At 42.5% G+C, this 23,948-nt stretch overlaps 1 protein-coding gene across 1 annotated transcript in view; it reads left to right on the top strand.

Annotated features, from left to right (window-relative positions):
• LOC145398951 (uncharacterized) overlaps nt 1–23,948 on the top strand; it is a 304,550-nt gene that overhangs the window by 211,991 nt on the left and 68,611 nt on the right. The window contains 5 exon segments of the mRNA XM_080271685.1: nt 14,384–14,560; nt 17,293–17,450; nt 18,316–18,418; nt 18,746–18,948; nt 19,260–19,446. Coding sequence (XP_080127811.1) covers nt 14,384–14,560; nt 17,293–17,450; nt 18,316–18,418; nt 18,746–18,948; nt 19,260–19,446 — 828 coding nt within the window.

Below are 23,948 nucleotides of genomic sequence, written 5' to 3'. Positions count from 1 at the left end.
ACAGGCCGTACCCGAATGATAGGACAGGTTAAGGTAATAAGGTTGTGATCGGAGGAGCCCAACGGAGAGAAAAGATTAACAGGGTAAGCAGAAGGATTAGTTGTGAGGAAGAGGTCAAGTATGTTGGAGCTCTCTCCAAGGCGGTCAGGGATACGGGTAGGGTGCTGTACAAGCTGCTCTAAGTCATTAAGGATAGAAAAGATGAAGGCTTGTTCACCAGGTGGATCCGTGAAAGGAGAGGAGAGCCAAAGGTGGTGGTGAACATTGAAATCTCCTAGAATGGAGATTTCAGAGAAAGGAGAAATGGATAGAATGTGTTCCATCGTAGAAGTAAGATAGTCGAAGAATTTTTGATAGTCAGTAGAATTAGGGGATAAGTAAACAGCACAGATATATTTAGTCAGAGAATGACAGGAAAGCTGAAGCCAGAGTGTAGAGAATTCAGAAGAATCGAGTTCAGGAACACGAGAGCAAGATAAGTCGTTGCGTATATATACACAACAGCCACCTTTGGCTTTGAAATGAGTATAGAGAAAGTAGGAGGATACAGAAAAGGGTTTGCTGTCAGTTGCCTCAGACAGCTGAGTCTCCATTAGAAAAAGAAGGTGAGGTTTAGAGGAGGAGAGGTGGTGCTCAACAGAGCGAAAGTTAGAGGAAAGGCCGCGAATGTTGCAGAAATGAAGAAGAAGAGAGTCAGACAATGGTTCCAGGCACCTCGAGTCGTCACCGGGAGAGGGGCGGATGGTGGGGGTATTTATGGTCCCCCCCCCTGGGAACTCCGAGGCTTGGTGAAGAGACGCCATTTTTTTTTTTTTTTTTTTGAATAGGAAGTGTAGTGTGTACTGTGCATGTAGTTTGGTCTAGATAGTTAGAGAAATTTGTACTGGAGAGCATGCTGGCCTACTCTCTGTGTAACTGAGACACTGAAAAAGTTCAGCAAAGGGGGATGGTCAGGAACTAGTCCTGAGGGCTGATGAAACGGGAGCTCCAGCACTCCCTGTCATCAGCTTTCCATCCACCTCGGGAGTACTGCCCTGCTCGACTGGTGCTACAGTATACTCCTCAGGAGTGCCATGACCTCAATATTTACCCCTAAGATACCTTTTTTGTCTCTATCTATCTATCTATAGCCCGACGCCCTAATCCCGCAAAGGGTGGCCGCAGACAAAACGCCTCCAAGTCACTCTGTCACCCACCATTTGACTCCCCTCCCCCCAACTCACCCCCCCCTCCCTCATATACCTCTCAACTCCATCCCTCCACCTCATCCTCGGTCTACCCCTCCCTCTCCCTCCCTCCACCTCACCCACATACACCCTCTTAGTCAGTCTTTCACTCTCCATCCTCTCCACATGTCCAAACCACCTCAGTGTATTTCTCCTAATCTTTTCAACCACATCCACATCTACCCCACAACGTTCCTTCACTTCTTCATTCGTCAACCTGTCCCTCCATGTCACTCCACATGCTCCTCTCAAGTAACTCATTTCCACTGCTCTCACTCTTGACTTGTTCCCCTCTTGCAAGGTCCACGCCTCGCTTCCATACGTCAGGGTAGGGATCACAATACCATCATGCAGAGACTTCTTAACTTCCATACTCACTTCCCTATTTCTCATCACTGCTTTCAGCATGCCTACAACCTTCCTTCCCTGCTGTACCCTTTCACGCACTTCATCCCCCAAAGTTCCATCCTTACTCATCACACTACCCAAGTACTTGAATGCACTCACATTCTCCATATCCTCACCATCCAACCTCACTGCACACTCTGTGACTTCATTCCTCTCAAACACCATAACTTTACTTTTGTTTACATTAACTTTCAGCTTCCTCCTCCTACACACTGTCCCAAATTCATTCACCAAACCTTGCAACTCCCATTCATCTTCACTCAACAATACTGTATCATCAGCAAACAGCAACACCGGAAGCTTCCAAATCTCACCCTCATTCGTTAGGGCCACCCCCACATCCACTGCCCTACCTTGTACCTCCTTTACGACCCCATCCATATATATATTAAACAGCCATGGAGACATTACACACCCCTGTTTCAGTCCCACATTGAGATCAAAGAACTCACTCAGCTCACCATCCACTCGCACCTTTTTTGTACCACATATTTTGTACCACATATTAATATATAATAGTCTAAAAATCATTCATTCATTCATTGCCAGACGCCATGTATCCCAGACGGGGTGGCCAAGGGCTTAGAGTTAATTGTTTTACAGGGAGGGGCACTAATCCTCCACCAACCCCACTTGACATGTAGGGATGCCAAGTGTGGAGGATTAGTGCCCCTCCCTGTAAAACAATTAACTCTAAAAATGAGCATGTTTTATGATGTGATCACAATTCTTATAAATACCCCTCACAGTTGATTCATTGATGTTATGTTTCTTCCTAACACTTCGCTTGGTCTCACCATTCTCTATAAGTTTTACATTTCCAGTTTATCTGCATAACTTAGGTTCTACGTCTTCTTTATTTCCCTGCCAGGTGCCGCAGCATTATGTTGGGTGATGGTAGGGGGACAGGGAGGGGGTACATTGGCCATGTTCATATCATAAAAAAGGTTAATGTTCTCGCTATCACTGTTCACGGTCAGACGGCGCGCACTTGAATGGTTTGGCGGACAGGAGACTCAGTCGGGCGGCCAATCAGTGCTTGGCTGGCGCTGACGTCACAGGACCAAGCACGGAGTGAAGCTTTTGTTGGCTGGGCGGAGCACTGGAGCCTGGCCTTTTTGAGATTTTCGAACATTTGCGGTGCACAATAGCAGACATTTAGTGCATGATAAAGGTATTTGGGTAGTTTTTTATATAGGCGTGATAGTGAGATACGTTATAGCGGAACTCGTGATAGCCGAGGGTTGAGTGTAGTTTATCTTTGCATCATATAGAAACTATTAGCTGCACCGTGGTGAACCCCAGTATGGTTATTCCTGAAGAGGAAGCATGATATCATATGACTGATTGGTGACTGATTATTTTTTCATGTTATTTATTTACTTAATTATTTTTTTCTAAAGTTGATTCCTTATTCTTGATTTATTTGCAGGATTGGAAAAAATCACTGATTTTTTTTTTTAAATAAAAAAATTTGATTTTTAAAAAAATTTGAATTGGATTTTTTTTTTTTTTTTCAATTCGTCAGATTTTTTGTTTTAAATTGGATTTTTTTTCCCAACTCTGTTCGTGCCTTTGGGAAATATGTCAGAAGAGTACCATACTGGGTCTTTTTTTCCTCTCACATGCTGCAGTGCATCCATTATATAATAAAGTATAATAATAATTTGGTTTTACGCCAAGTATCCCCGAAGGGCTAAGGCGTTGCCCCTGGATAGAGGACTTTGGACTGGAGCGTGTAGCATTTTATGACCGGATGCCCTTCCTGATGTCTGCCAATGACCCTTGGGTGGATTCGATCCTCCGACCCTTCGGTCAGTACGGAGCGCTCTAACCCACTGAGCCACGGCATGATTATATATCACTGTTCAAATAAAGAGACTTACAAAATTGAAAATAATAATGTGAATGGGAAGTGGGAGTAGTAGTAGTAGTAGTTGTTCCCTAGGCAGTCTGGCTGAACAGCCCCGAGTCCCTTAGGAAGGCCATTGCCGAGATTGTGCTTTCCCACAGAGCTCTCAAAGAGTGTATGTTGTCTTGTTGGCGTAGGTGATTATGTGCAATGCAGTCTTCCATAATGTGCTTAATAGTATGGGGTGCTGTGTTGCATCCTGGACAGGCATCAGCGATGGAGTCATCCAGGCTCTTCTGGTAGCTTAACCCCTTAACCGCGGGGCGTCACTTTCGTGACGCTTGGGAGCAAGGGATCATACCGCGGGGCGTCGCTTTTGTGATTCTGTGTTATTTTGAATTCACCCGGGCTTTCAAGTGGGGGCTTGTATCATCTATCAGTACTGACAATGTCCAACACTAGTCAGCACTCCTAATCTCATCTGTACTCCCATCCATTGTTGACAATTTAGCCATTTCTCCCCGTTCTTGACTCCCCTCCCTACCCCCCCTCCATTACCCTATCCTCTCGCCTGCCCGGCCATGCTACGCTAAGTAAATCTTCCCTGGAATTTTTCACTGATTTCATCCATTGAAATAAGCCCTATGTCGTATTCTTATACCAAATAATATATACAAGAAAGAAATCAGGTAAGTGAGAGTGCCATACACCTGGAATTGGCTAATTATCACCTGACAACACCTCACGTGCACTCGTTCGCTAATTTTCGCTGTTTTTTTCCCCTTGAAATATGCCGTATAATCTATTTTCGTAATAAATATACATGTAAGGAGAGAAGGGAGAAGCGTAAGTGATATTTACATTCACCTGGAACTACCTAATTTATAATGTATTGTCTAGATTTCCTGCCAATCATATCAGTGCTACACAAAGCTGTTTCAAGATTTAACATTGGTAGCTCTGATTATATATCTCCTAAGTAGGCCTCTAATCTATTTTCGTAATAAATATACCTGTAAGGAGGGAAGGGAGAACCCTAAATGATATTTACATTCACCTGGAACTACCAAATTTATAATGTATTGTCTAGATTTCCTGCCAATCATATCAGTGCTAGACTTAGCTGTTTCAAGAAGTAATATTGGTAACTCTGAATAACCCCTAAAGCAGGCCTCTAGGCTAGCTGGCCTGGCAACTGCGTTATCAGTGTAGTCTCATCTTCCGAAGTGAGAGGACGTATGTTTCATCTTGCTGACTTCAAGGCCTTTTTTCACCCCCATGCAAATGGCTCTGTGACCTTTACCCCCTACTAAACCTCGTGTGGAAAGAGGTAAAGGGCTGACAATTGATAAAAGAGTGACTACGATCTTTCTATTGAGTAAAACAGTGCAAGTGGAATTGTAAATAATGTGTAAATAATGTGTAAACAGCAAGTGAAAGTAATGAATGTAAATATACGTGAACAATGGAAAATAGTTTTATAAGTTATTTCAAGTGACAGTGCATAACACTGTAAATAAAATAGAAATGTAAATAACGTAAATAAAATAGAGAACGTAAATAGAAATGTAAATGAGTAGTATTATAAGAATACGAGTATATACCCTAGGAGTAATGAAAGTGAAAGTTTCACTCTAGCATGTCTGAATGCTATGAGTTATGAGAGTGAAGATGAAAGTGACATTCACTCTCAATGCCAGTATACAGGACGAGAAAGTGAATGCTACGTATTTTACTGAAAGAAATTGAATCCCTACAGTGACAATAAACTAATACTACTGAAGGAAACTTATGGATAAAGACTGTAGATATATATAAGTGTTATATAGTAATAGAAATATAAAGTGTGAGGGGTTTTATGAATAATAAATGACAGACTACCATGAGCGAACTAGTGCCAGTGCGACGATCAGACGCGCTCGTAATTTCCATTGCTTTCACAGTGTTTTTTTTGAGTATGGATCCCAAACTACTTGAAAATTGTAGAATAGTGTTTATAGTGTTTGTATCTGGCTGTGGTAATCATATTACGGGTTGTTGGGAAGTGTAAAGTGGAGACTTCGTTACCCTACTTCAGAGGTCTCCACAAGTCCTACGGTAACCGACGAAGGCTCAACAATCATTCCAGGAGAAAGCTGAAGGTATGTGCCATAAGCATATGTAATTTTATTATTCTAGGACTAATAACTGATTTTTGGCAAATATTTTTTGAGAGTCTGTCGGAGCCCAAATAACCCCGCGGCACACGCAAGTAATTGGTAAACAAGCCCGCGGTGTAGGGGTTAAGAGGGCTGGATGGTGCCCACATCTCAGCCTGGCCAGGTGGACCTTGTCCTCACGAGGAAGATAGGATTCAGAAGGGTGGATGTCAGGAGGCTGTGCATGCAGCTGTGTGTTGTCTTTAAGTGACTGAATGGAGCAGCGAGTGATCTGAGTGTGGATATGCTTCTGGAAGCTGGTCTGAGGTGGGCGAGGAGGGAGAGATGATAGTATTTGTGTATGGTATCGTGTGCTGGGTGTTGTTTTGATGTTCCTTGGTGTGGGTGGATGTGCTGCCATGTACTGTAGTGGATGTTGTGGGTTTGTGGAGGCTGCAGCAAGAAACTGGGTGCCTCTCATATCTAGGTGATCCTTGACTTTGAGGACTTTGGTTTCTTGATGTAGGTGGTCTGTGGGTGTAGTAGCTGTGCAGCCTGTGATTATTTTTAGAGCCTTGTTCTGTATGGTCTGTAGAGTGTTGTAGTGTGTTTTGGTGAGGTTAGAAGCCCATGCAGGGCTTCTATAATTCATCACTGAATGTATGTATTGTTTGTATACTGTGGTGGTGGTTTCTTTGTTGTGTCCGAATGTTGTATGGGCAAGTGACCTCCAAGCTTTGAGTCTTGGTGTTATTTTATTTTTAATGTTTGTGATGTGTTGTTTAAATGACATTGATGTATTGTATGTTACACCAAGGATTTTGTGTATGTGTGTGTGTGTGTGTGTGTGTGGTAGGGGTGTGTTGTTTATGGTGAGGTGTGGGATGTGACTGTTCTGCTGTCCAGTTTGTGAGAAGAGTCACTGTAGATTTGGCTGGGGCTATTTTGAGCCTGTTTGTGGTGAACCATTCATGTAGTGTGTTGAGGTAAGGTAAGGTTGAATGATGTGTGCAGCTGTGTTTGTGTTTTGGTGTGTACATGTAAGTATTATATCATCTGCATAGGAAGCTATGTGTATGTGGGTACATTGTGCATGTATAAATTAAAGAGTGTAGGGGACAAAACAGATCCTTGGGGGACGCCGTTTGTGAAGTTTCTGATGGTAGAAGGCTGACCGGCAAATGTTACGTGTGCACATCTGCCTGCTAAGTAGTTTGCCAGCCATCTTTTTGTGTTATTGTGCATGTTTGTGTTGAGTATTTTGTTTGTGAGGTTGTGGTGGGGGATGGCATCAAAGCTTTGCTAATGTCTAGTGTGACTAGGAGTGTTCTGTGTGGTGGCCTAGCTGAAAATATGCCATCGAAAACTCTCTGTGTAAGGTCTGTAAGAAGGGTGTTTGTGGAGTGTAGTGGCCTAAAGCCATGTTGTGACTGGGCTAGGGGAATGTGAGGTGTAACTAGTTGTAGTATCAGTCATTCAGTGACTTTAGAGGGGGTGCAGAGGAGTGTGATGGGGCGATGTGAGGAGGGTAACGTAGGATCTTTGTTGGGTTTAGGGATAGTGATGATATTGCCATGCTTCCAGATGTTGGGTATTATGTTGTGTGAGTAGCTGTAGTTTGATATGTTGGTGAGTGCTTGTATGCCTTGTGGTCCTAGGTGTTCAAGGTGAATGTTGCTTATGTTGTCTGGTCCACAGGCAGATGAGTGCTTGAGGTTGTTAATGATGTGCTTCGTCTGGTTGTAAGTGAAAGGTGCGTAGTCTGGGTCTGTGGGGAACTGTCTCTTACGTCTGATGATACATTGGTCTTCCGAATGGGGGGTTAGATGGCTGTCTTGTGAAAAGTGATTGATGAGAGTGTTTGCTTGTTGTTTGTTTGAGGGTATGATGTCTGTTGTTGTGATGGCAGCATGTGATTGTGTGGTGTTGCTGTTGGAAAGTGTGATGCTGTTTAGTGTTTTGTAAAGTTTGCTGATGTTTGTTTTGTGGTCAAGTGTTTGGAGGTAATTTTTCCAGTTTAGTGTTTGCTGTTCTGATATTTTACTGTTTATCTGAGTGTTAAGTTCTTGTATTTGTTGTGTGGTGTCTTGTGTATGGGGTGTTGGGGAGTGTCGCAGTGTGTCCCGTTGTCTGATGAGGCCTTGAATTTCTGGTGTGAAGTTGGGGTTGTGTCTCTTTTTGTTGCCTCTAGGACTGTGTCTTTTGTCTGTGTTTTGTATGATTGTATTGAAAGTGTGCACAGCGGTGATGATGTTTGTGATGGGTGTACTGTTTAGTGTTTCGAAATGTTGTTCTGTTTCAGTTACAAAGGCCTCCCAGTTGGCTCTCTTATAATTAGTGTATGTGTGTTTGTGGCCAGCTGGGGTGATTCTGGTTTTGGTAGTGATGATGATTGGGAGGTGATCAGAACCTAAGGTTTTGACCACTCTCCATGATGTAGTGGGAGCGAGGTTTGGGGAGCAGAAGATGATGTCTGGAGATGATAGGAGGAAGAGGGCTTGGTGTGGGATATGGGTATGTTGGTCTAGACTGTTTAGTATGAAAAGATTATCTGTCTGGGATTGTAGTACCAGCCCTCTGTCTGTGTCAGGGTTGTTGACGTGCCAGGCTGATGACTTAGCATTGAAATCACCACCCAGGATGATGTTGGATATGTTAGTGATGTGGTGTATCTTTGGAGAGTAATTGTGTGGTACTGTGGGGGACGACTGAGGGGGGAATGTATGTGTTAGCGATTGTTATGTGTGATTTGTTACCATTGCGTATTTTAATTGATTGAATTTCTGTTGTGGTGTCATGTGGGGGGATAAGTGACTTTGTGTGTGCACTGGTATCTGGAAAGTTGATGGATTTGTGTACCAGGGTGATGAGTCCACCGCCACTGCCATCGGCCTAGTCCTGTCGATTGGTGGTGAAGTTATGAAATGTCAGTATTTTCTGTGCTCTGTGTAGTTTTGTTTCTTGTAAGATGGCAATGTGTATGTTCTGTTGTTTGATGAATTGTGTGAGTTCATGTATTTTGGTGTTTATGCCATCTATGTTTAACTGAAGGATGTTTATGTTGTGTGTGCGATGTGTGTCAGCTGCTGCAGCACGGGGGGGAGGTGGTGTGGGTGGAGGGGAAGGGGTAGGAGGAGGTTGTGATGGAGGTAAGGGTTGAGGTGGATTAGTATGGATTGGAATGGGAGGAGTTGGGGGACTGGATGGTGTGGGAAGGGTCCGTGGGTTTGGCTGTGGAGGTGTGAAGGAAGTAGGAGTAGCATTGGAAGGGGGGTTGATGGGTGGGGGGAAGGAGCATAAGGAGGAGGTCCAGGTGTTTGTGTAAAGTTTCCTGGATGCAAGTGTTGTGCAGGTGTAATGGGTCCAGTTCTTGCAGGAGTTGCACTGAACTGAACCCTTTGTCTGTCGGCTCGACGTGATAGGTTTTGAGCATGTTGGACATATGTATTTGTTGGTGGGTCCTGGATTGCTCTCAATGTCCCCGGCTAGAAGAAGTCGTCGAGAAATGAAAGCCGGGGACTCATTTCTTGGTGCAGAAAAAATGGTGTTGTTGTGTGTGGGAGTAAGGCAGTGTACCTCATGCTAGAACTTCTTGGTAGGGGGGAGGTTACACACACTGTCAGATACTGGAGAAAGTTGCCAACTTGTCATTTATCTTTTGTCAAATTAGGATCATTAGATTGAATCATGTTACTGTGTATTCAAAGAAGAGTTTAGTTCATATGTTAAAACTGAATATAATCACATTTATTGTTAAGAGCCTTCTTTCCTCTGTTTGCCTTGTAACAAAAGGCAGTCACTGGTGCCTGACTTGATCAAGATCAGTACAGGAAGAGTACAGGCCAAACAGAATTGATGCATCTGTACAGTACACATATCACATTCTCTGTTTTCTTCATTTTTACTGTATTTATTAAAAAAAAAAAATCCATTTTGATTTAAATCATGATTTTTTTAGATTTAAATCAATTAAAATCACATGATTTAAATCATAACAACCCTGTTTATTTGTATGTTTTGTCATTTTGCATTCAGCTTTGAGTGTGACAGTTATATGACAGTCACTGTATCCTTTGCAGAAACTGTGTAACAAGGAAACGTGTACTGTGTTTCACACACACACACACACAGGTCTCCGACAGAGACAGAGCTCTTCCTGGATCGTGGGGAAATAATCGCTCAATCAGCGGCGAAAAGGAGACCAGCCTATTGTGATTATGGGAATGATTGCATGAGTGGTGGTCCCATCAGACATTAGTTAATAAAAACGCAGGTTTTGGTCATAAAGAGTATAAGATACAGCAGAAATAGAAAGTTTCCATATGGTTGCATCATGGCGGATAGGGACGGTGCTTTGTTTACATATGGTGAAGGGGAATTTGTGGGCTTCTCCGAAGATGATGTGGGAAATGGAAGTACTGAGCCGAACCAAACAAGAGTAGCAGGAGTAGAGAAAATGGCAGAGAGGAATGTTCAGGAGTTAAAAAAGGTACGGGCAGTAATTAGAGAGTTGCAGGAACAGACCTTAGAGCAGGAGAAAGAGATCAAAGTCCTACAGAATAAACTGGAAAAAGTATGCACACGCAGTGCTGAACAAGAAAGAGAAGTCACAGAATTAAAAGTGAGTAATGAATCTGCCTCAAATGAAATAAAACAGCTCAAGAGGGAGAATAAGAGGTTAGAAGAAAAAAGGGAGATGATGAAAAGTAAACTAGATGAGTATGAAGCAAAATCAAGGATGCAAGATGAGCACATTAAGGAAAACAAGGAGCAAATAATGGGTGGAAGAAAATTCAGGAGGAAGGAAATGTAATTTTGAAAGAGACTATAGAACAACAAAGCAAGGAAAAGGTGGAGAAGGAAGTGGTTAGGGTACTTTGAAGTAGAGAATTTTTAGTCAGGGATATAGCAGTTAAGAAAAAAATGTGTTATAATTTCAGGAATAAAAGAAAAACGTATAACAGCAAGATCAGAAAGAGAAACAGAAGAACTGAGTACGGTTAAAGAGATAATGTCAGTAGTTATGGAGGAAAACAATGAAGCACAAGAAGAGATTGAAAAAGTGTTTAGGTTAGGAAAGTACTAGGAAGGAGGGATGAGGCCACTGAAGGTAAAGTTTAAGTCCCAGGCAACAGTAAATGAAATCATCAACAGAACATGGAAATTATCAGACAAAGAGGGGTTCAAAAATGTTTGGATAAGGAGAGATGCAAATGAGGAAGAAAGAGTGAAAATAAAGGAGTTAGTAAAGGAAGCAAAGGCAAAAAATGAACAGAGAATGGAGGAAGAGAAGAGTGTTTTATTGGATAGTTATGGAGCAGAAATTGAGGAAGTCGTACCGACGGAGAGAAGGAGAGAAGAGGGTATAAAAAACAACAAAAAAGTTTGAAAGTGGCATATGCTAATGTTGATGGTTTAATCAAATCAACAATTTCTTGAGGATACATGAACCTGATGTTATGTGCTTTGTAGAGACCAAGTTTAGAGAAGGTATTTATATCCATATTGGAGATGGTAAATACAAACTGTGGAAAAGAAACAGAAAAGAAAAAAATGGGAGGAGGAGTGATGATAGCAGTGAAGAGCAACATAAATGTAGATACTGTGGAAATGGGAGAGGGTAGGGCTGAAGTGATAAATATGAAATTAGAAACTGGAGAGAATGGCAAGAGAGATATGGCAGTAGTATATGTTCCCCCTAAGACAAGAGCATGGAATGACAAATATCAGGAGATGTTGTCAGACATGGTTAGTTATCTTCAGTAAGTGATTGAGAAATGCAACAATATAATTCTAATGGGTGATTTTAATTGTAAAGTGGTGAACTGGGAGGAATGGGACTCAGGAGGCAGTGAAGATTCATGGGGCACTATATTGTTAATTATAGCAATGAATAATGTAATGACACACCAACAAGATTAGATTTACTGCTAACCAAAGAACCTGACGTAATTGAATCTTTGAAATATCTGTGTCCTATAGGAAAAAGTGATCATGTAGTCATTGAGTTCCAGATGATAATAGGGAACGTGGTGCCAAGAGACAAGCTTTATAGGCAGGGAAGATGCAACTTTGGGAAAGCAAACTTTACAGGATTGAGAAAATTTTTCGAAAATATGGATTGGAGAGAAACAAAAGAAATACAGAGGAAGTGGGATATCATTGAGTTCCAGGTGATAATAGGGAACATGGTTCCAAGAGACGAGCTTTATAGGCAGGGAAGACAACTTTGGGAAAGCAGACTTTACAGGATTGAGAAAATTTTTCGAAAATGCGGATTGGAGAAAATTCAGAGAAACTAGAGAAATACAGATGAAGTGGGATATCTTTCTAGACCTCTATAATTTGGGAGTGGAAAAATATATGCTAAGAGTAAAAGGGAAAGAAAACAGGAAAAAGCAGTGGTTTAACAGAAGGTGTATGATAGCAAAGAAAGAGAGGGACATGGCATGGAACAACTAGAGAAAGAGAGGTAATAACTGAACAAAGGAAGAATATAAAAGAAATAGAAATGAATATACAAGAATGTGTAGAAAGAAAGAAAGGAACTTTGAAAATGGTATAATTGGCAAATGTAAGGATGAACCCAAATTGTTTTGTAGATTTGTCAATGGCAGACTAAAACAAAAGGAAGGAATCACCAAACTGAAACTAGAAGGAGAGGTCTATAAAGATGTGGTGATGCAAGCTGAAATAAACAAATGTTTCCAATTGGTTTTTAGTAATGAATGGGAGTTTGTGGAGGGGGAGGGAGTGAATTGAAATGTAGTGATAAAAGATATAAAAGTGGAAGTGCAGGAAGTGTATAAATTACTGGAAACTAAAGATGTAAGGAAAGCCCCAGGACCAGATGGAATCTCTAATTCGGTACTGACGGAATGCAGAGAACAACTGGCGGATAAGATTCACAGTTTAATTGTATGCTTACTGGGAGAGGGGAAAGTGCCTTGGGAATGGAAGAGGGCAGATGTGGTACCAATTTATAAGGGAGGAAACAAGGAAGAACCCCTGAATTATAGACCAGTGTCCCTAACCAGCATGGTTGCGAAATTGTGCGAGAGAATCCTGAAAGACAGATGGATAATATATCTGGAAGAGATGAATATTTTGGCTGAAAGTCAGTTTGGATTCAGAAATGGAAGGTCATGCGTTTTCAATTTGCTGAACATTTACTCGAGCGATTGACTTGCTACAGGAGAGAGACGGTTGGGTGGATTGTGTGTATTTAGATTTGGAGAAGGCCTTCGACAAGGTACCCCATAAGAGACTAATGTGGAAATTAGAGCATATAGGAGGACTGAAGAGAAACCTCCTGGAATGGATGAGAGACTTTTCGAGAGACAGACAAATGAGGACAGTAATAAAGGACAGGATGTCTGGATGGAAGGAAGTAACAAGTGGAGTCCCACAGGGCTTTGTGTTGGCACCAGTATTGTTCCAGATTTGTGTAAATGATATGGTAGATGGAGTGAACAGTTATGCAGGTCTGTTTGTTGATGGTGCAAAGATCTTGAGGAGGGTAGAGGTTGAGCAGGACTGTAAAATGGATTCATGATTGGATAGGATTCATGATTGGAGCCAGATGTGGGAAATGAAATTCAATGCAAAAAAATGTAAAATATTGGAAATGGGTAAAAGTACCAAGAGGCCATCACTGAATTATTTGATGGGTAATGAACCAATCACAGATGCGAAAGAAGAGAAAGATTTGGGAGTGCTGGTCCAGGATAGTTTGTCACCTGGAAAATAGATTAACAAGACAGTTAGAGAGACGTATAAACTCTTGTCTAACATAGAGTAGCATTTCATTACATGGATGAGCAGGGGCGTACCTAGAGATTTGGGGGTCCTAGGGGCTAGGTTCTTTGTGGGGGCCCCCCCTCCTGGAGGGGGGGAGAACCCTGTCCCCCTAATTCTCAAAACTTATCTAATATCTCAGCCGGGATTGTCGGGATGATAAATATATATATATATATTTTTAAATATTGATATGGTTTTTTGGGGCCTGGGGGGCAGTTTCAAACAGCCCCCCCCCCCCAGGGACACCACTGTGGATGAGGAGATGATGAAAAAATTGATAGTGGCCATGATCCGCCCAGGTTAGAATATGCAGCAGTAGTGTGGTCCCCATACAAAAAGAAAGATATCAACAAGACTGAGAGAATACAAAAAACAGCAGCCAAGATAGTCCCCAGTCTAGCAGATCTGTCGTACAGAGAGAGGCTGGAAAAGGTGAATTTGCCTTCCTTAGAGGAAAGGAGAGAGAGGGGCGACATGATTGCAGTGTTCAGGACCATGATGGGAGTAGATAAAATTGACAAGGAACGTATGTTTGTATGGGATGGGAGAGTAACAAGAAGACACGGAATGAAACTGAAGAAACCGAGTTGCTTGATGGATATCAAAAAATATAGTTTTCTTTATAGATGCATAGACCTGTGGAATAGCCTGGACAAAGAGATCATCCAGTCTAAAAACTTAAACGAGTTTAAAGCAAAATTTGACTTGTTGAGAAACAGTGACGGGATCCCACGAGCGTGGCTCATTTCCTGTATATTACAATTAGGTAAATGCACACACACACACACACACACACACACACACACACACACACACACACACACACAATGGTGTTGATCCAGCCATTGATTATTAAAATATTAGTTAAGATAGAAATATGGGCTCCACATTGCCATTTTAATAAATACTATCTTACAGTCACCTGTAAACTGTAACAGTATGTAATCTCTGATTTGCAGTGGTGGAGAACGACTATGAGGACTACTACACTTCCCAGAGTTCTCGTGGTGACCAGGACCTTCGTCGGGGAGCTGCAGATGATGCCACTGTCATTGAAACCTCACCTTCAAGGATGCCTGACGTCTGGAATAGCATCACATATGCTGAGTACTCAAAGATCTCGACTCTGCAGACACGTGAGTTATATGTAGTACTGTATATTACTCTAATATGTTTTGGAAAAAATATTTTCATACAGGATTGTAATTCACAGTATCACATGTTATTTGCCTTCCTTCTTTCCTTCCATCTTCTTCTGTCTTTCTTTCCTTCATTCTTTCCTCGTCTTTCTGCCTACAGGTGACTTTACACTCCCTCTTCTGTCTTTCATTCCTTCATTCTTTCCTCTTCCTTCTGCCTATGGGTGACTCTACACTGAGTGACAAGCCAAATGGTTTCCTGTACACCAGGAAACCATTTATTATGCTGGGTGGTAACCATATAACCAAATTTTTGGCACCTGGTGATTTAGTGGGTAATTATTGTGCTCCAATCGGATTGAGCTGGTGAAGGTTTATATCCAAGGGGTGGTTGGGGTTTATTGCTCATGTAATGTCACTCAGGGATGAGTGAGGTTGGTCACTCTCATCTTAAGTGTCAGGACCAACTGCCTAGCCTCGGGCTCCTACGCTCCTCATGGGGCAACGTAGGATTGGATGATGGATGGATGGACTATACATGCAGGATTTACTATCATATACTGCCTCTCACCACTCATGCCTTGCCTTCCATAGAACTTTTCAGTCCTGTCATCTGTCACAGGATCACTGAAATCATTAGCTATGGTTGCTGTAGTGCATAGCCTTTACTTCAGGAAAATTATATTAAAGTGACATTGCAGCAGAAAGCAATTACACTAATCATTAATTCTTCATTCTGTGATATTGCACAAAAAGAAAAGTCCTACTCACATTATATAATATATACTGTACCAGGAGTGGTCAAAGCTTCAGCACCCAAAGCCATGTACAACAGTTTGGGATCTGCCAGACTACTTGCTTAGGATTTTTTTTTTTTTTTTTTTTTTTAAATTATGGTATATACCTTAATGGTTTTGTATAGACCATAATTCATATCATTACTACACCTTTATTTTCTTCTGAGCAAGCACTGAGAAAAGATGTAGGTTTGCATCAATACACAGTTATTTTATTGTAGCCTGTATTTTACATACTGTAAAATGTTTTAGATCTGAATTCATTCTTATTAGATTTGCAACAAATTACAGTATATCATCATAAAAGAAGACCTCATCTTAAATATCAGGACCAACTGCCTAGCCCCGGGCTCCTACGCTCCTCATGGGGCAACATAGGATTAGATGATGGTTGGATGGATGAAAAAGACCTGGGTGATAGTGTCCTGAACATGTTGATTGATCTATCAATCTCTATCTATATACCTAGGCTGCTTCCCCCAAGGAAAGGGAGGTAGCCGAGACAGGACGACTCACTCTCCATTTACTCATCCATTCAAACACATTTATTCGCATCTTAGCCCCAAAGGGGAGAACGGACAGATCCTCACCGCATCACACCGCACAAGGGTCAACTGCGCAATGCAATCGGTGACATCCACAGCAGGGCCCGACAGCAGAACTGGTTTACCCCTGCCTCATCATAACAGACCCATCCCCTTACCCGCACCTGACCTGACTAGCTGATCATACCAAATGCGGGAGAATATCCCCTCAGGGCTGCGTCATCACTTATTCATTCACAATTTCTTTCCATTTATTTCTGTCATGCACAGCCACTCTTCCTTGCTCAACAGACATCCCTCTCGCATCCAGCGCTCTCTTCACACTGTCCATCCATCCTATTCGTGGTCTTCCTCTCAGTCTTACACCTCTCACATCAGATCTAGTTATCTTTTTCACCAATCGCTCATTATCCATTCTCTCCATATGCCCAAACCATTGCAACACCCTCTGCTCAACTCTACCAGCCATCTCCCGAACAACTCCAGTTCTCCTTCGCACTTCATCATTTCGCACTCGATCCATACGCGTCACTCCACACATGCTCCTCAGACATCTCATCTCCATTACATTCAAACTTTTCCTCTCTGCTAAAGTTTTTATGTAAATAGTAGAGCGTGTGTAAGAGTGGGAAATGCTGTGAGTGATTGGTTTCCCGTGAGAGTGGGGCTGCGACAGGGATGTGTGATGTCGCCTTGGTTGTTTAATATTTACATGGATGGTGTTGTAAGGGAGGTGAATGCAAGAGTTTTAGGTGGTCTGAGTCTGGTAAATGTTGATGGAGGAGAGTGGAATCTGAAGCAGCTGCTGTTTGCAGATGATACTGCACTGGTGACTGATTCAGAGGAGAGATTGAGACAGTTGGTAGAGGAGTTTGGAAGGGTGTGTGAAAGGAGGAAATTGAAAGTAAATGAGAATAAGAGTAAAGTGATGAAGTGTACGAAGTTGATAGATGGTAGGGGGATGAATATAGTTTTGAATGGTGAGTTGCTTGAGGAGGTAGATTGTTTTAAATATCTAGGGTCACATGTTGCTGTGGATGGAAGAATAGATGCAGAAGTGAAGTTTAGAATAAATGAAGTAGGAAAGGTGCTGGGAGGAATGAAAAAAGTGTTTAAATGTCGTTCGCTTAGAATGGATGTAAAGAGAAGGCTGTATGAGGGTGTTGTGGTACCGACTGCATTATATGGGGCTGAAACATGGAATATGGGTGTTGATTGATAGGAATGTAAAACTTTGCACACATAGTGAGTCAGTGATAAGACTTCCAGACCAGGTTTTGACCACCCATTTGAATACCTGAGAGAGAGAGAGAGAGAGAGAGAGAGAATGTATATCCCCACATTCACCCAGTATCTGTTAAGATCAGTTGTATATTGTCATTGATAGGCTGTGTTCCCGGCCACTTTGGTCCCAACTGCAGCCTCACGTGCGCAAACTGCCCTGGAGACTGTGATGCATCAGGTTGTGTGTGTGGGAAGGGACGCACAGGGCCGACCTGCTCCCTTCCCTGTCCTGCTGGCTTGTATGGCTTAGGGTGCAACCAGGTACTGTAACATTGGCATGTTTTTATCATATAATCATAATCACATTTTCTTTTCATGTGAATAAATTTCAGTATATGCAGGGTGACAAACTTATTTGTGTCTGTTTATCTTCATTGCAAGATATCAGGATAGGAAGGATGGAAGAAATTTTAGGAAGGGAGGAAGGCAGACATAGAAAAAAATGAAGGTGAAAAAAAGAAATAGCACTACCTGAAGTGAGTGGATGATGGGCACCCCCATCTACCACCTTCAGTATTCTGTGTAGTGTTAGTACAGGGATTATCAGAACGATTTATGGATGCATGTGGAGAATTATACACAGTGATAACATAAGACCTTGAGAGTTGTGAAGAGAAAAGGAAGGAACTTCATTGAACTTCAAATATCACTGGCCTCTGTCATGAAACTAAAAACTTGAGCTTATTTTATAATCTTAACCCGTTAACTGCGCATGGCGGTTTTTTGGAGGTGTCTGTGGTGCGCAGACATAGGGGTAAAAATGAAATTTCCCAAAGGCCAAATTTTGTCTTAGGAATTGAGAGAACACATGCCAAAGTATATAGTAACGAAATATTTGCTCAATATTTACCTTGGTAAAGCCGTGGTTGAATATTGAAGTGTCTGATTCCTTATTGGAATGTATGGTTTTCGGTTTCTTTTTCGGTTTCGGTTTTGAAGGCTCAAACATGCTTGCATGGGTCAGCCCTAGTCACCATGGCACTATATACAAAATTCACCTGCGCAGCCAGGGCTGTATTGAGCAGTCGCACTCGGAACAGCCCAGGCTGTATAGAGCAGTTAACGGGTTAATAGAGCCATAGGCTAAAGTCATTACTGTACCTTCCATTGCATGTGGATGTTGCAGGTGTGTCATTGTGAGAATGGCGGTAAATGTGACCCAGTCTCTGGCAATTGTACTTGTCCCCCGGGTGTGGCTGGTGATCATTGCCAGGATGGATGCCCTGTTGGTGAGTGACATCAGTGGCTAAGTGAACAGTATGACATATTCCTAATGCCTGTTTGACTTTTTCTTATCACAATAGTTTTGAGTTACTTTTTAGCAGAGTAGCCATGGATATTGACAGAGTTGTGCTATGTTGTCCATGTGCAGTACTGTAACATTTTTATTGATAGATAGAGTTCAAGATATCAGCATTTTTTTCAGGGATGTAAAAATATACACATCTTTGTTAAGAGCTTTATTCTAACAAGTGCACATAGATGATGATTATATGTAGCAAGAAAAATTCCTATAATATCTCATTGTTGTTGTCTTCCCTGTGGCGTGGTGGTAGGTTACTACGGGAAGAATTGTGAGCGCCGATGTCCAATGATGTGTCCAAATATGCGCTGCAACAGACTGTTTGGCTTCTGTGAGTGTGATCCAGGGCGGTTTGGCCCAAAGTGTAATATGCCATGCCCAGAGCTGACTTGGGGACCTAACTGCCGCAACCAGTGTCAGTGCCAGGCTCGAACCACTGAACGTTGTCATGCTGAGGTATCCTATGCTCCCTTCCCACAGCTTTCTTTTTTTTTTTTTTTTTCTTCTTCTTTTTTTTTCTGTTGATTATGATTGATCTTTACCACTGAATGATTACCACATGTGCTTTTGATTATTCACTTATAGCCTTATTCACTTATAGCCTTATAGCCTGTCTGTATCTTCTCTTTATCTTCTGTATTTGAATTGAGGAATATGTACCATGTTATCTTTTTATTTTAATATTTTTAAGTTTTCTGCATTTTTGTTACATATATTACATAAATTATTTTCTCATGCTTCTACAGCTGTTATTTATTGATCTGCAGAGTGGAGTGTGTGAGTGCAAGCCTGGCTACATTGGTGAGGACTGCTCTGAGGAATGCCATGTTGGTCATTGGGGTGCTGGGTGCCTTCATGAGTGCCAGTGTGCCAATGGTACCTCCTGCCACCCAGCTACTGGAGTCTGTGGCGAGGATTGTCCACCTGGCTTCACTGGACCCAACTGTGGAAGACGTTAGTTTGCAAGATGTCACTATGTCTATAAGGTTTTAGTTCATTGTCTGCAGTACAGTAATAAAGAAGACTAATGGTATGAAATCCTCATAAGCAGATTGCCAGTTGTTATTCACATTTCAGCACTAGCTCTTATTCTAATTTAAGATTCCTGCCACTGTATATGAATCACCATAACCCTTTTACTCTATCATCCTTTCACTCAAGCCAGATAAGTTACCCAAAAGCCCTGTATTGTACTGTGTAAATTCACTGCTTTGTGCACCTTCCAAAATCATGGAAAGGGTAATCCTAAAGAACCTCTCCCCCCACATCCCTCTCACATGGATCCTGACCCAAGCACTCAACCACCACACACGAATTCAAATGGCTCAACTCATATGATTCCATCAAAATCAAGCCCCATTAAGAACTACATCAGCAACAGGAGACCTGAACAAAACCTTTGGCAAAGTACCGAGACAGATCTTGATAAATGAACTTTTAAAATAGAAGACAAAACAAGAAAAGGCTGGCTGACTGCCACAACCAGAGTTCAGTCCTCTCACCCTCACATTTATAGCCATATATGACTTAACAACCCTCCATCCTTCAGTAACAGCACTTTACTGTCTTTTGGTAATAACATAGCAGTAGTTTCACAAACACTCCAGAAATAAGCAGCAGGTCATGTCTGACTGTACCGTATGTATACTCAGTTGATGACAGACAAAAAAAACAGAATGACTGCATTATCAGCCAAACCAGTCATCATTCTTTTCTGTGACCAGCATGAATCTCAGACACACCCTATTGTCCCTCATTAACTAATCACTACCACAGAAGACACCCGCAAGTTCTAGGACTGACTGGATATACATACTGTATAACCATCTCTCAGTATACAAGACAAGTTATCATCATTACGAAGGTATCTCGGAAAGTCAGTGCCTTTAAAACACTCAGACACTGCTTTCGGATGGCAGTTCATTACATTGTAAATTAATTGTGTGAGCCCAGGCTGGCCCCCGTCCTAGCAGCCACAAACTTGGAAAAGCTTAATAAAAACACAAAATATAGCCATAACCCCTCAGTCCAATGACATTTTTTTTTTTTTATTTTTTTTTTTTTATTGCTGTCTCCAGATTGTATTCAGTTTAGGTGAGATCTTTTGCCATGAAAGGGTCAGTGAAGGCTATATCTAACCCATCCATTTCAACAAGCCTGAGTTTAATCAGATTGTTTGGAGGTAATTAAATAATGAGGTATATGTGGGGGAGTCAATGAGAATGAGAGGGCGAGAGAAGGAGTATGTCTGATGATAAGCAAGAAGTGGAAGGAGAATATAAGAGAGTATGGAACAGTGGGTGCAAGGATTGTATGGGTGAGGATGAAAGTAGGTATACAAGCGTGGGCGATTGTATGTGTGTATGCCCCGACAGAGGATTGAGTGGCAAGAGCGAAAGATGAGTTTTGGGCGAGAGTAGAAGCGTGTATGGACAAGTTTGAGAGGAGCGAGAGAGTGCTGTTGATTGGATACATGAATGGCAAAGTTGGGAAAGTACGAGTGGTTGGTCAGTGAGGTGTGCCAGCTGAAGTAGATGGGAATGGTAGTGCTTGGTGGACATCTGTGCTTGTAAGAGGTTGGCAATAGCCAACACCTACTTTCGTCATAGGATGATCCACCGGTACACATGGAGAGTAATGAGGAGGATGGATGGTGAACTTGTTGAATGAAAGGCAATGATAGACTATGTGTGTGTGGATGAGCGAATGAGAAGACAAGTGTTGGATGCAAGAGTGTGGAGAGGGTGGGGGAATGGAGTCTCGGACCATCACTTAGTGATGGCCAAGGTAGAGCTGCAAAGAAAGTGGTTGAGGAGATGAAGGGGAAGACAGGAGGAAGCAGCTCCTGTGAGAAGAGTGGAGAAATTGCAAGATAGTGAGAAAATGACAGAGTATAAGAGCATAGTGGAAGAAAGATTGGGAAGGTACGAGCTAGAGCAGATGGAAGAGGTGGAAGACGTATGTAAGATATTCACGGAAGAGATAGGTGCAGCATGTGAGGCGGTTTGTGTAGTGAGGAGGAGATGCAAGGGTGTGCAAGGGACAGCATGGTGGAATGATGAGGTGAAATGAGCTGTGGAACAAAAGAAGAAGGCATATATGAATGGTTAGCGAGTAGAGGTAGAGGAGAAGATGAGGGAGAGAAGAGAGAGGTATATGTGAGCAGGAGAAGGGAGGTTTAGAGACTGGTGAAGGAGAGTAAGAAGAAAGTGGATGAAGAGTTTGGGAGGAATCTGAGTGTGAAATGGAGGGAGAGTAAGAAATTGTTTTGGAAGGAGGTAAAGAAAGTAAGGCAGTGTGAAAGGGGAAATAGTAGGGGAGTGAAAGATAGGAATAATAGATTGTTGGTGGAGAAGAGAGAGAAATTGAGGAGATGGAAGGAGCACTTTTAGGATTTGTTGAATGTAGAGAGTGAGAGCAGTGCGAGTATAAGTGGTTGGGGAATGGCTGGGAGAAGAAGAGATGAGAGGAGGGAGGAAGAGATCAGTAGGGCGGAAGTAGTGGAAGCGATGAAGAAGATTAAGTTGGGAAAGGCCCCAGGAATTGATGGAGTGTGTTGTGAAATGCTTAGGTATGGGGGTGAGATTGTTGTGGAGTGGATATGGAAGTTGTGTAGATTGGCTTGGGAAGAGGGAAGGGTTCCAGAGGACTGGAAATCAGGTATAATTGTTCCTTTATACAAAGGAAAAGGGGAGGGAGAAGTATTTGGTAACCATAGGGGTATTTGCCTTCTTAGTGTGACTGGTAAAATATATGGTAGAATACTCATTGATAGGGTTAGGCATATGACAGAGGAGCTAGTTGGAGAAGAACAAGGAGGATTTAGGAAGGGAAAAGGGTGTGTAGATCAGATATTTGTTCTAAGGTGTTTAGTGGAGAAATATCTAGAGAAGGGAAGGAAAGTGTATGCTGCCTTCATGGACTTGGAGAAAGCTTATGACAGAATAGATAGGCAAGGTATGTGGAAGGTATTAAGAATATATGGAGTGGAGGGGAAATTGTTGAGTGCTGTGAAGAGTACGTACAAGGGAGCTAGGGCTACGGTGCGAGTGGATGGTGAGCTGAGTGAGTTCGTTGATCACAATATGGGACTGAAACAGGGTTGTGTGATGTCTCCATGGCTGTTTAATATATACATGGATGGGGTTGTAAAGGAGGTGCAGGGTAGGGCAGTGGATGTGGCTCTAATGAATGAGGGTGAGATTTGGAAGCTTCCGGTGTTGCTGTTTGCTTATGATACAGTATTGTTGAGTGAAGATGAATGGGAGTTGCAAGGTTTGGTGAATGAATTTGGGACAGTGTGTAGGAAGAGGAATCTGAAAGTTAATGTCTATCTATCTATCTATTGCCAGACGCCTCAATCCCGTTTGGGGTGGCCACAAACAAATCGCCTCCAAGTCACCCTGTCCCCCGCCATTTCACTGCCCTGCTCCCAACTCACACCCCCCTCTCTCATATACCTCTCCACCCCATCCCTCCATCTCATCCTCGGCCTCCCCCTCCCTCTTAATGTAAACAAAATAAAGTTATGGTGTTTGAGAGGAATGAAGTCACAGAGTGTGCAGTGAGGTTGGATGGTGAGGATATGGAGAATGTGAGTGCATTCAAGTACAGTAGGCTCGCACAGTGCGCATCATCGCAGTGCGCGATTCGCCTTGTGCACGAGTGACCAAAAATCATAACCAAAAACCCTTCAATGTGCGAGTTTACCGCACAGAACGTGAGGTAGCGGCAAGGAGTGGCTCAAAAATGCCATTTTCTACTAGTGCGCAACCACCCCTCACACAGCGCGTCACGTGTCGTCATGTTGATGCCTGACACCAGGCAGAGTCAAGTTGTGCAGCCTAGTGTGATGGAAGGCAGGACTGAGCTGTGTATGTCAAACATAAGCAAGATCCTTGCTGCCGTGGATAAGCTCAAGGAAGAGGTGAAGGAACAGGAAGTGAGCAACCTAAGAACGGAGGAACTTCTGGTTGGTATCGACAAACTCTTCCGTTTCTACACAGACAGGCACAGGGAAGAAATAAACAGTAGAAGACAGACGCTCATAACAAGCTACACACAGCGGGCTCAAGTTGGTGAAATTGCGGAACCATCGACATCGTCTGCTCCTGTTCCTGTTGAGGATGAAGAGGATGCAATGTCAGAAGTGTCAGCATTGGACTTTGAAGGGTTTATGGCCGAAGTGAGTGACTTTGATGCTCCTGGGGAAGGTGATCAAGAGGAGTCTGTGGAGGTAAGTGTTGGTGCGGTGGGGAGTGCAGCGCTGCAAGTGTTGCTGCACCTCAGAACCCCTGTTATTTAAGGTCATCAGGCCTGTTGCCTACTATTGTTAAGGTGACTGCCCATATTTTTGTTATTGTAGCTATAGCTTTAGTACAATGTCTGAAACATATGACCTTTATTATGTCTCTAAGGGCCAAAAAATGTCCAGGTATGAGGGGGTACCGCTCATA

Source organism: Coenobita brevimanus, chromosome 47 (genome assembly GCF_032717465.1).
Source record: "Coenobita brevimanus isolate Jiangsu-jjx chromosome 47, ASM3271746v2, whole genome shotgun sequence".
In the NCBI taxonomy this organism is placed as follows: domain Eukaryota; kingdom Metazoa; phylum Arthropoda; class Malacostraca; order Decapoda; family Coenobitidae; genus Coenobita; species Coenobita brevimanus.
The sequence above is the reverse complement of the archived record's forward strand: the minus strand, read 5'-3'. Positions and strand labels throughout refer to the sequence as shown.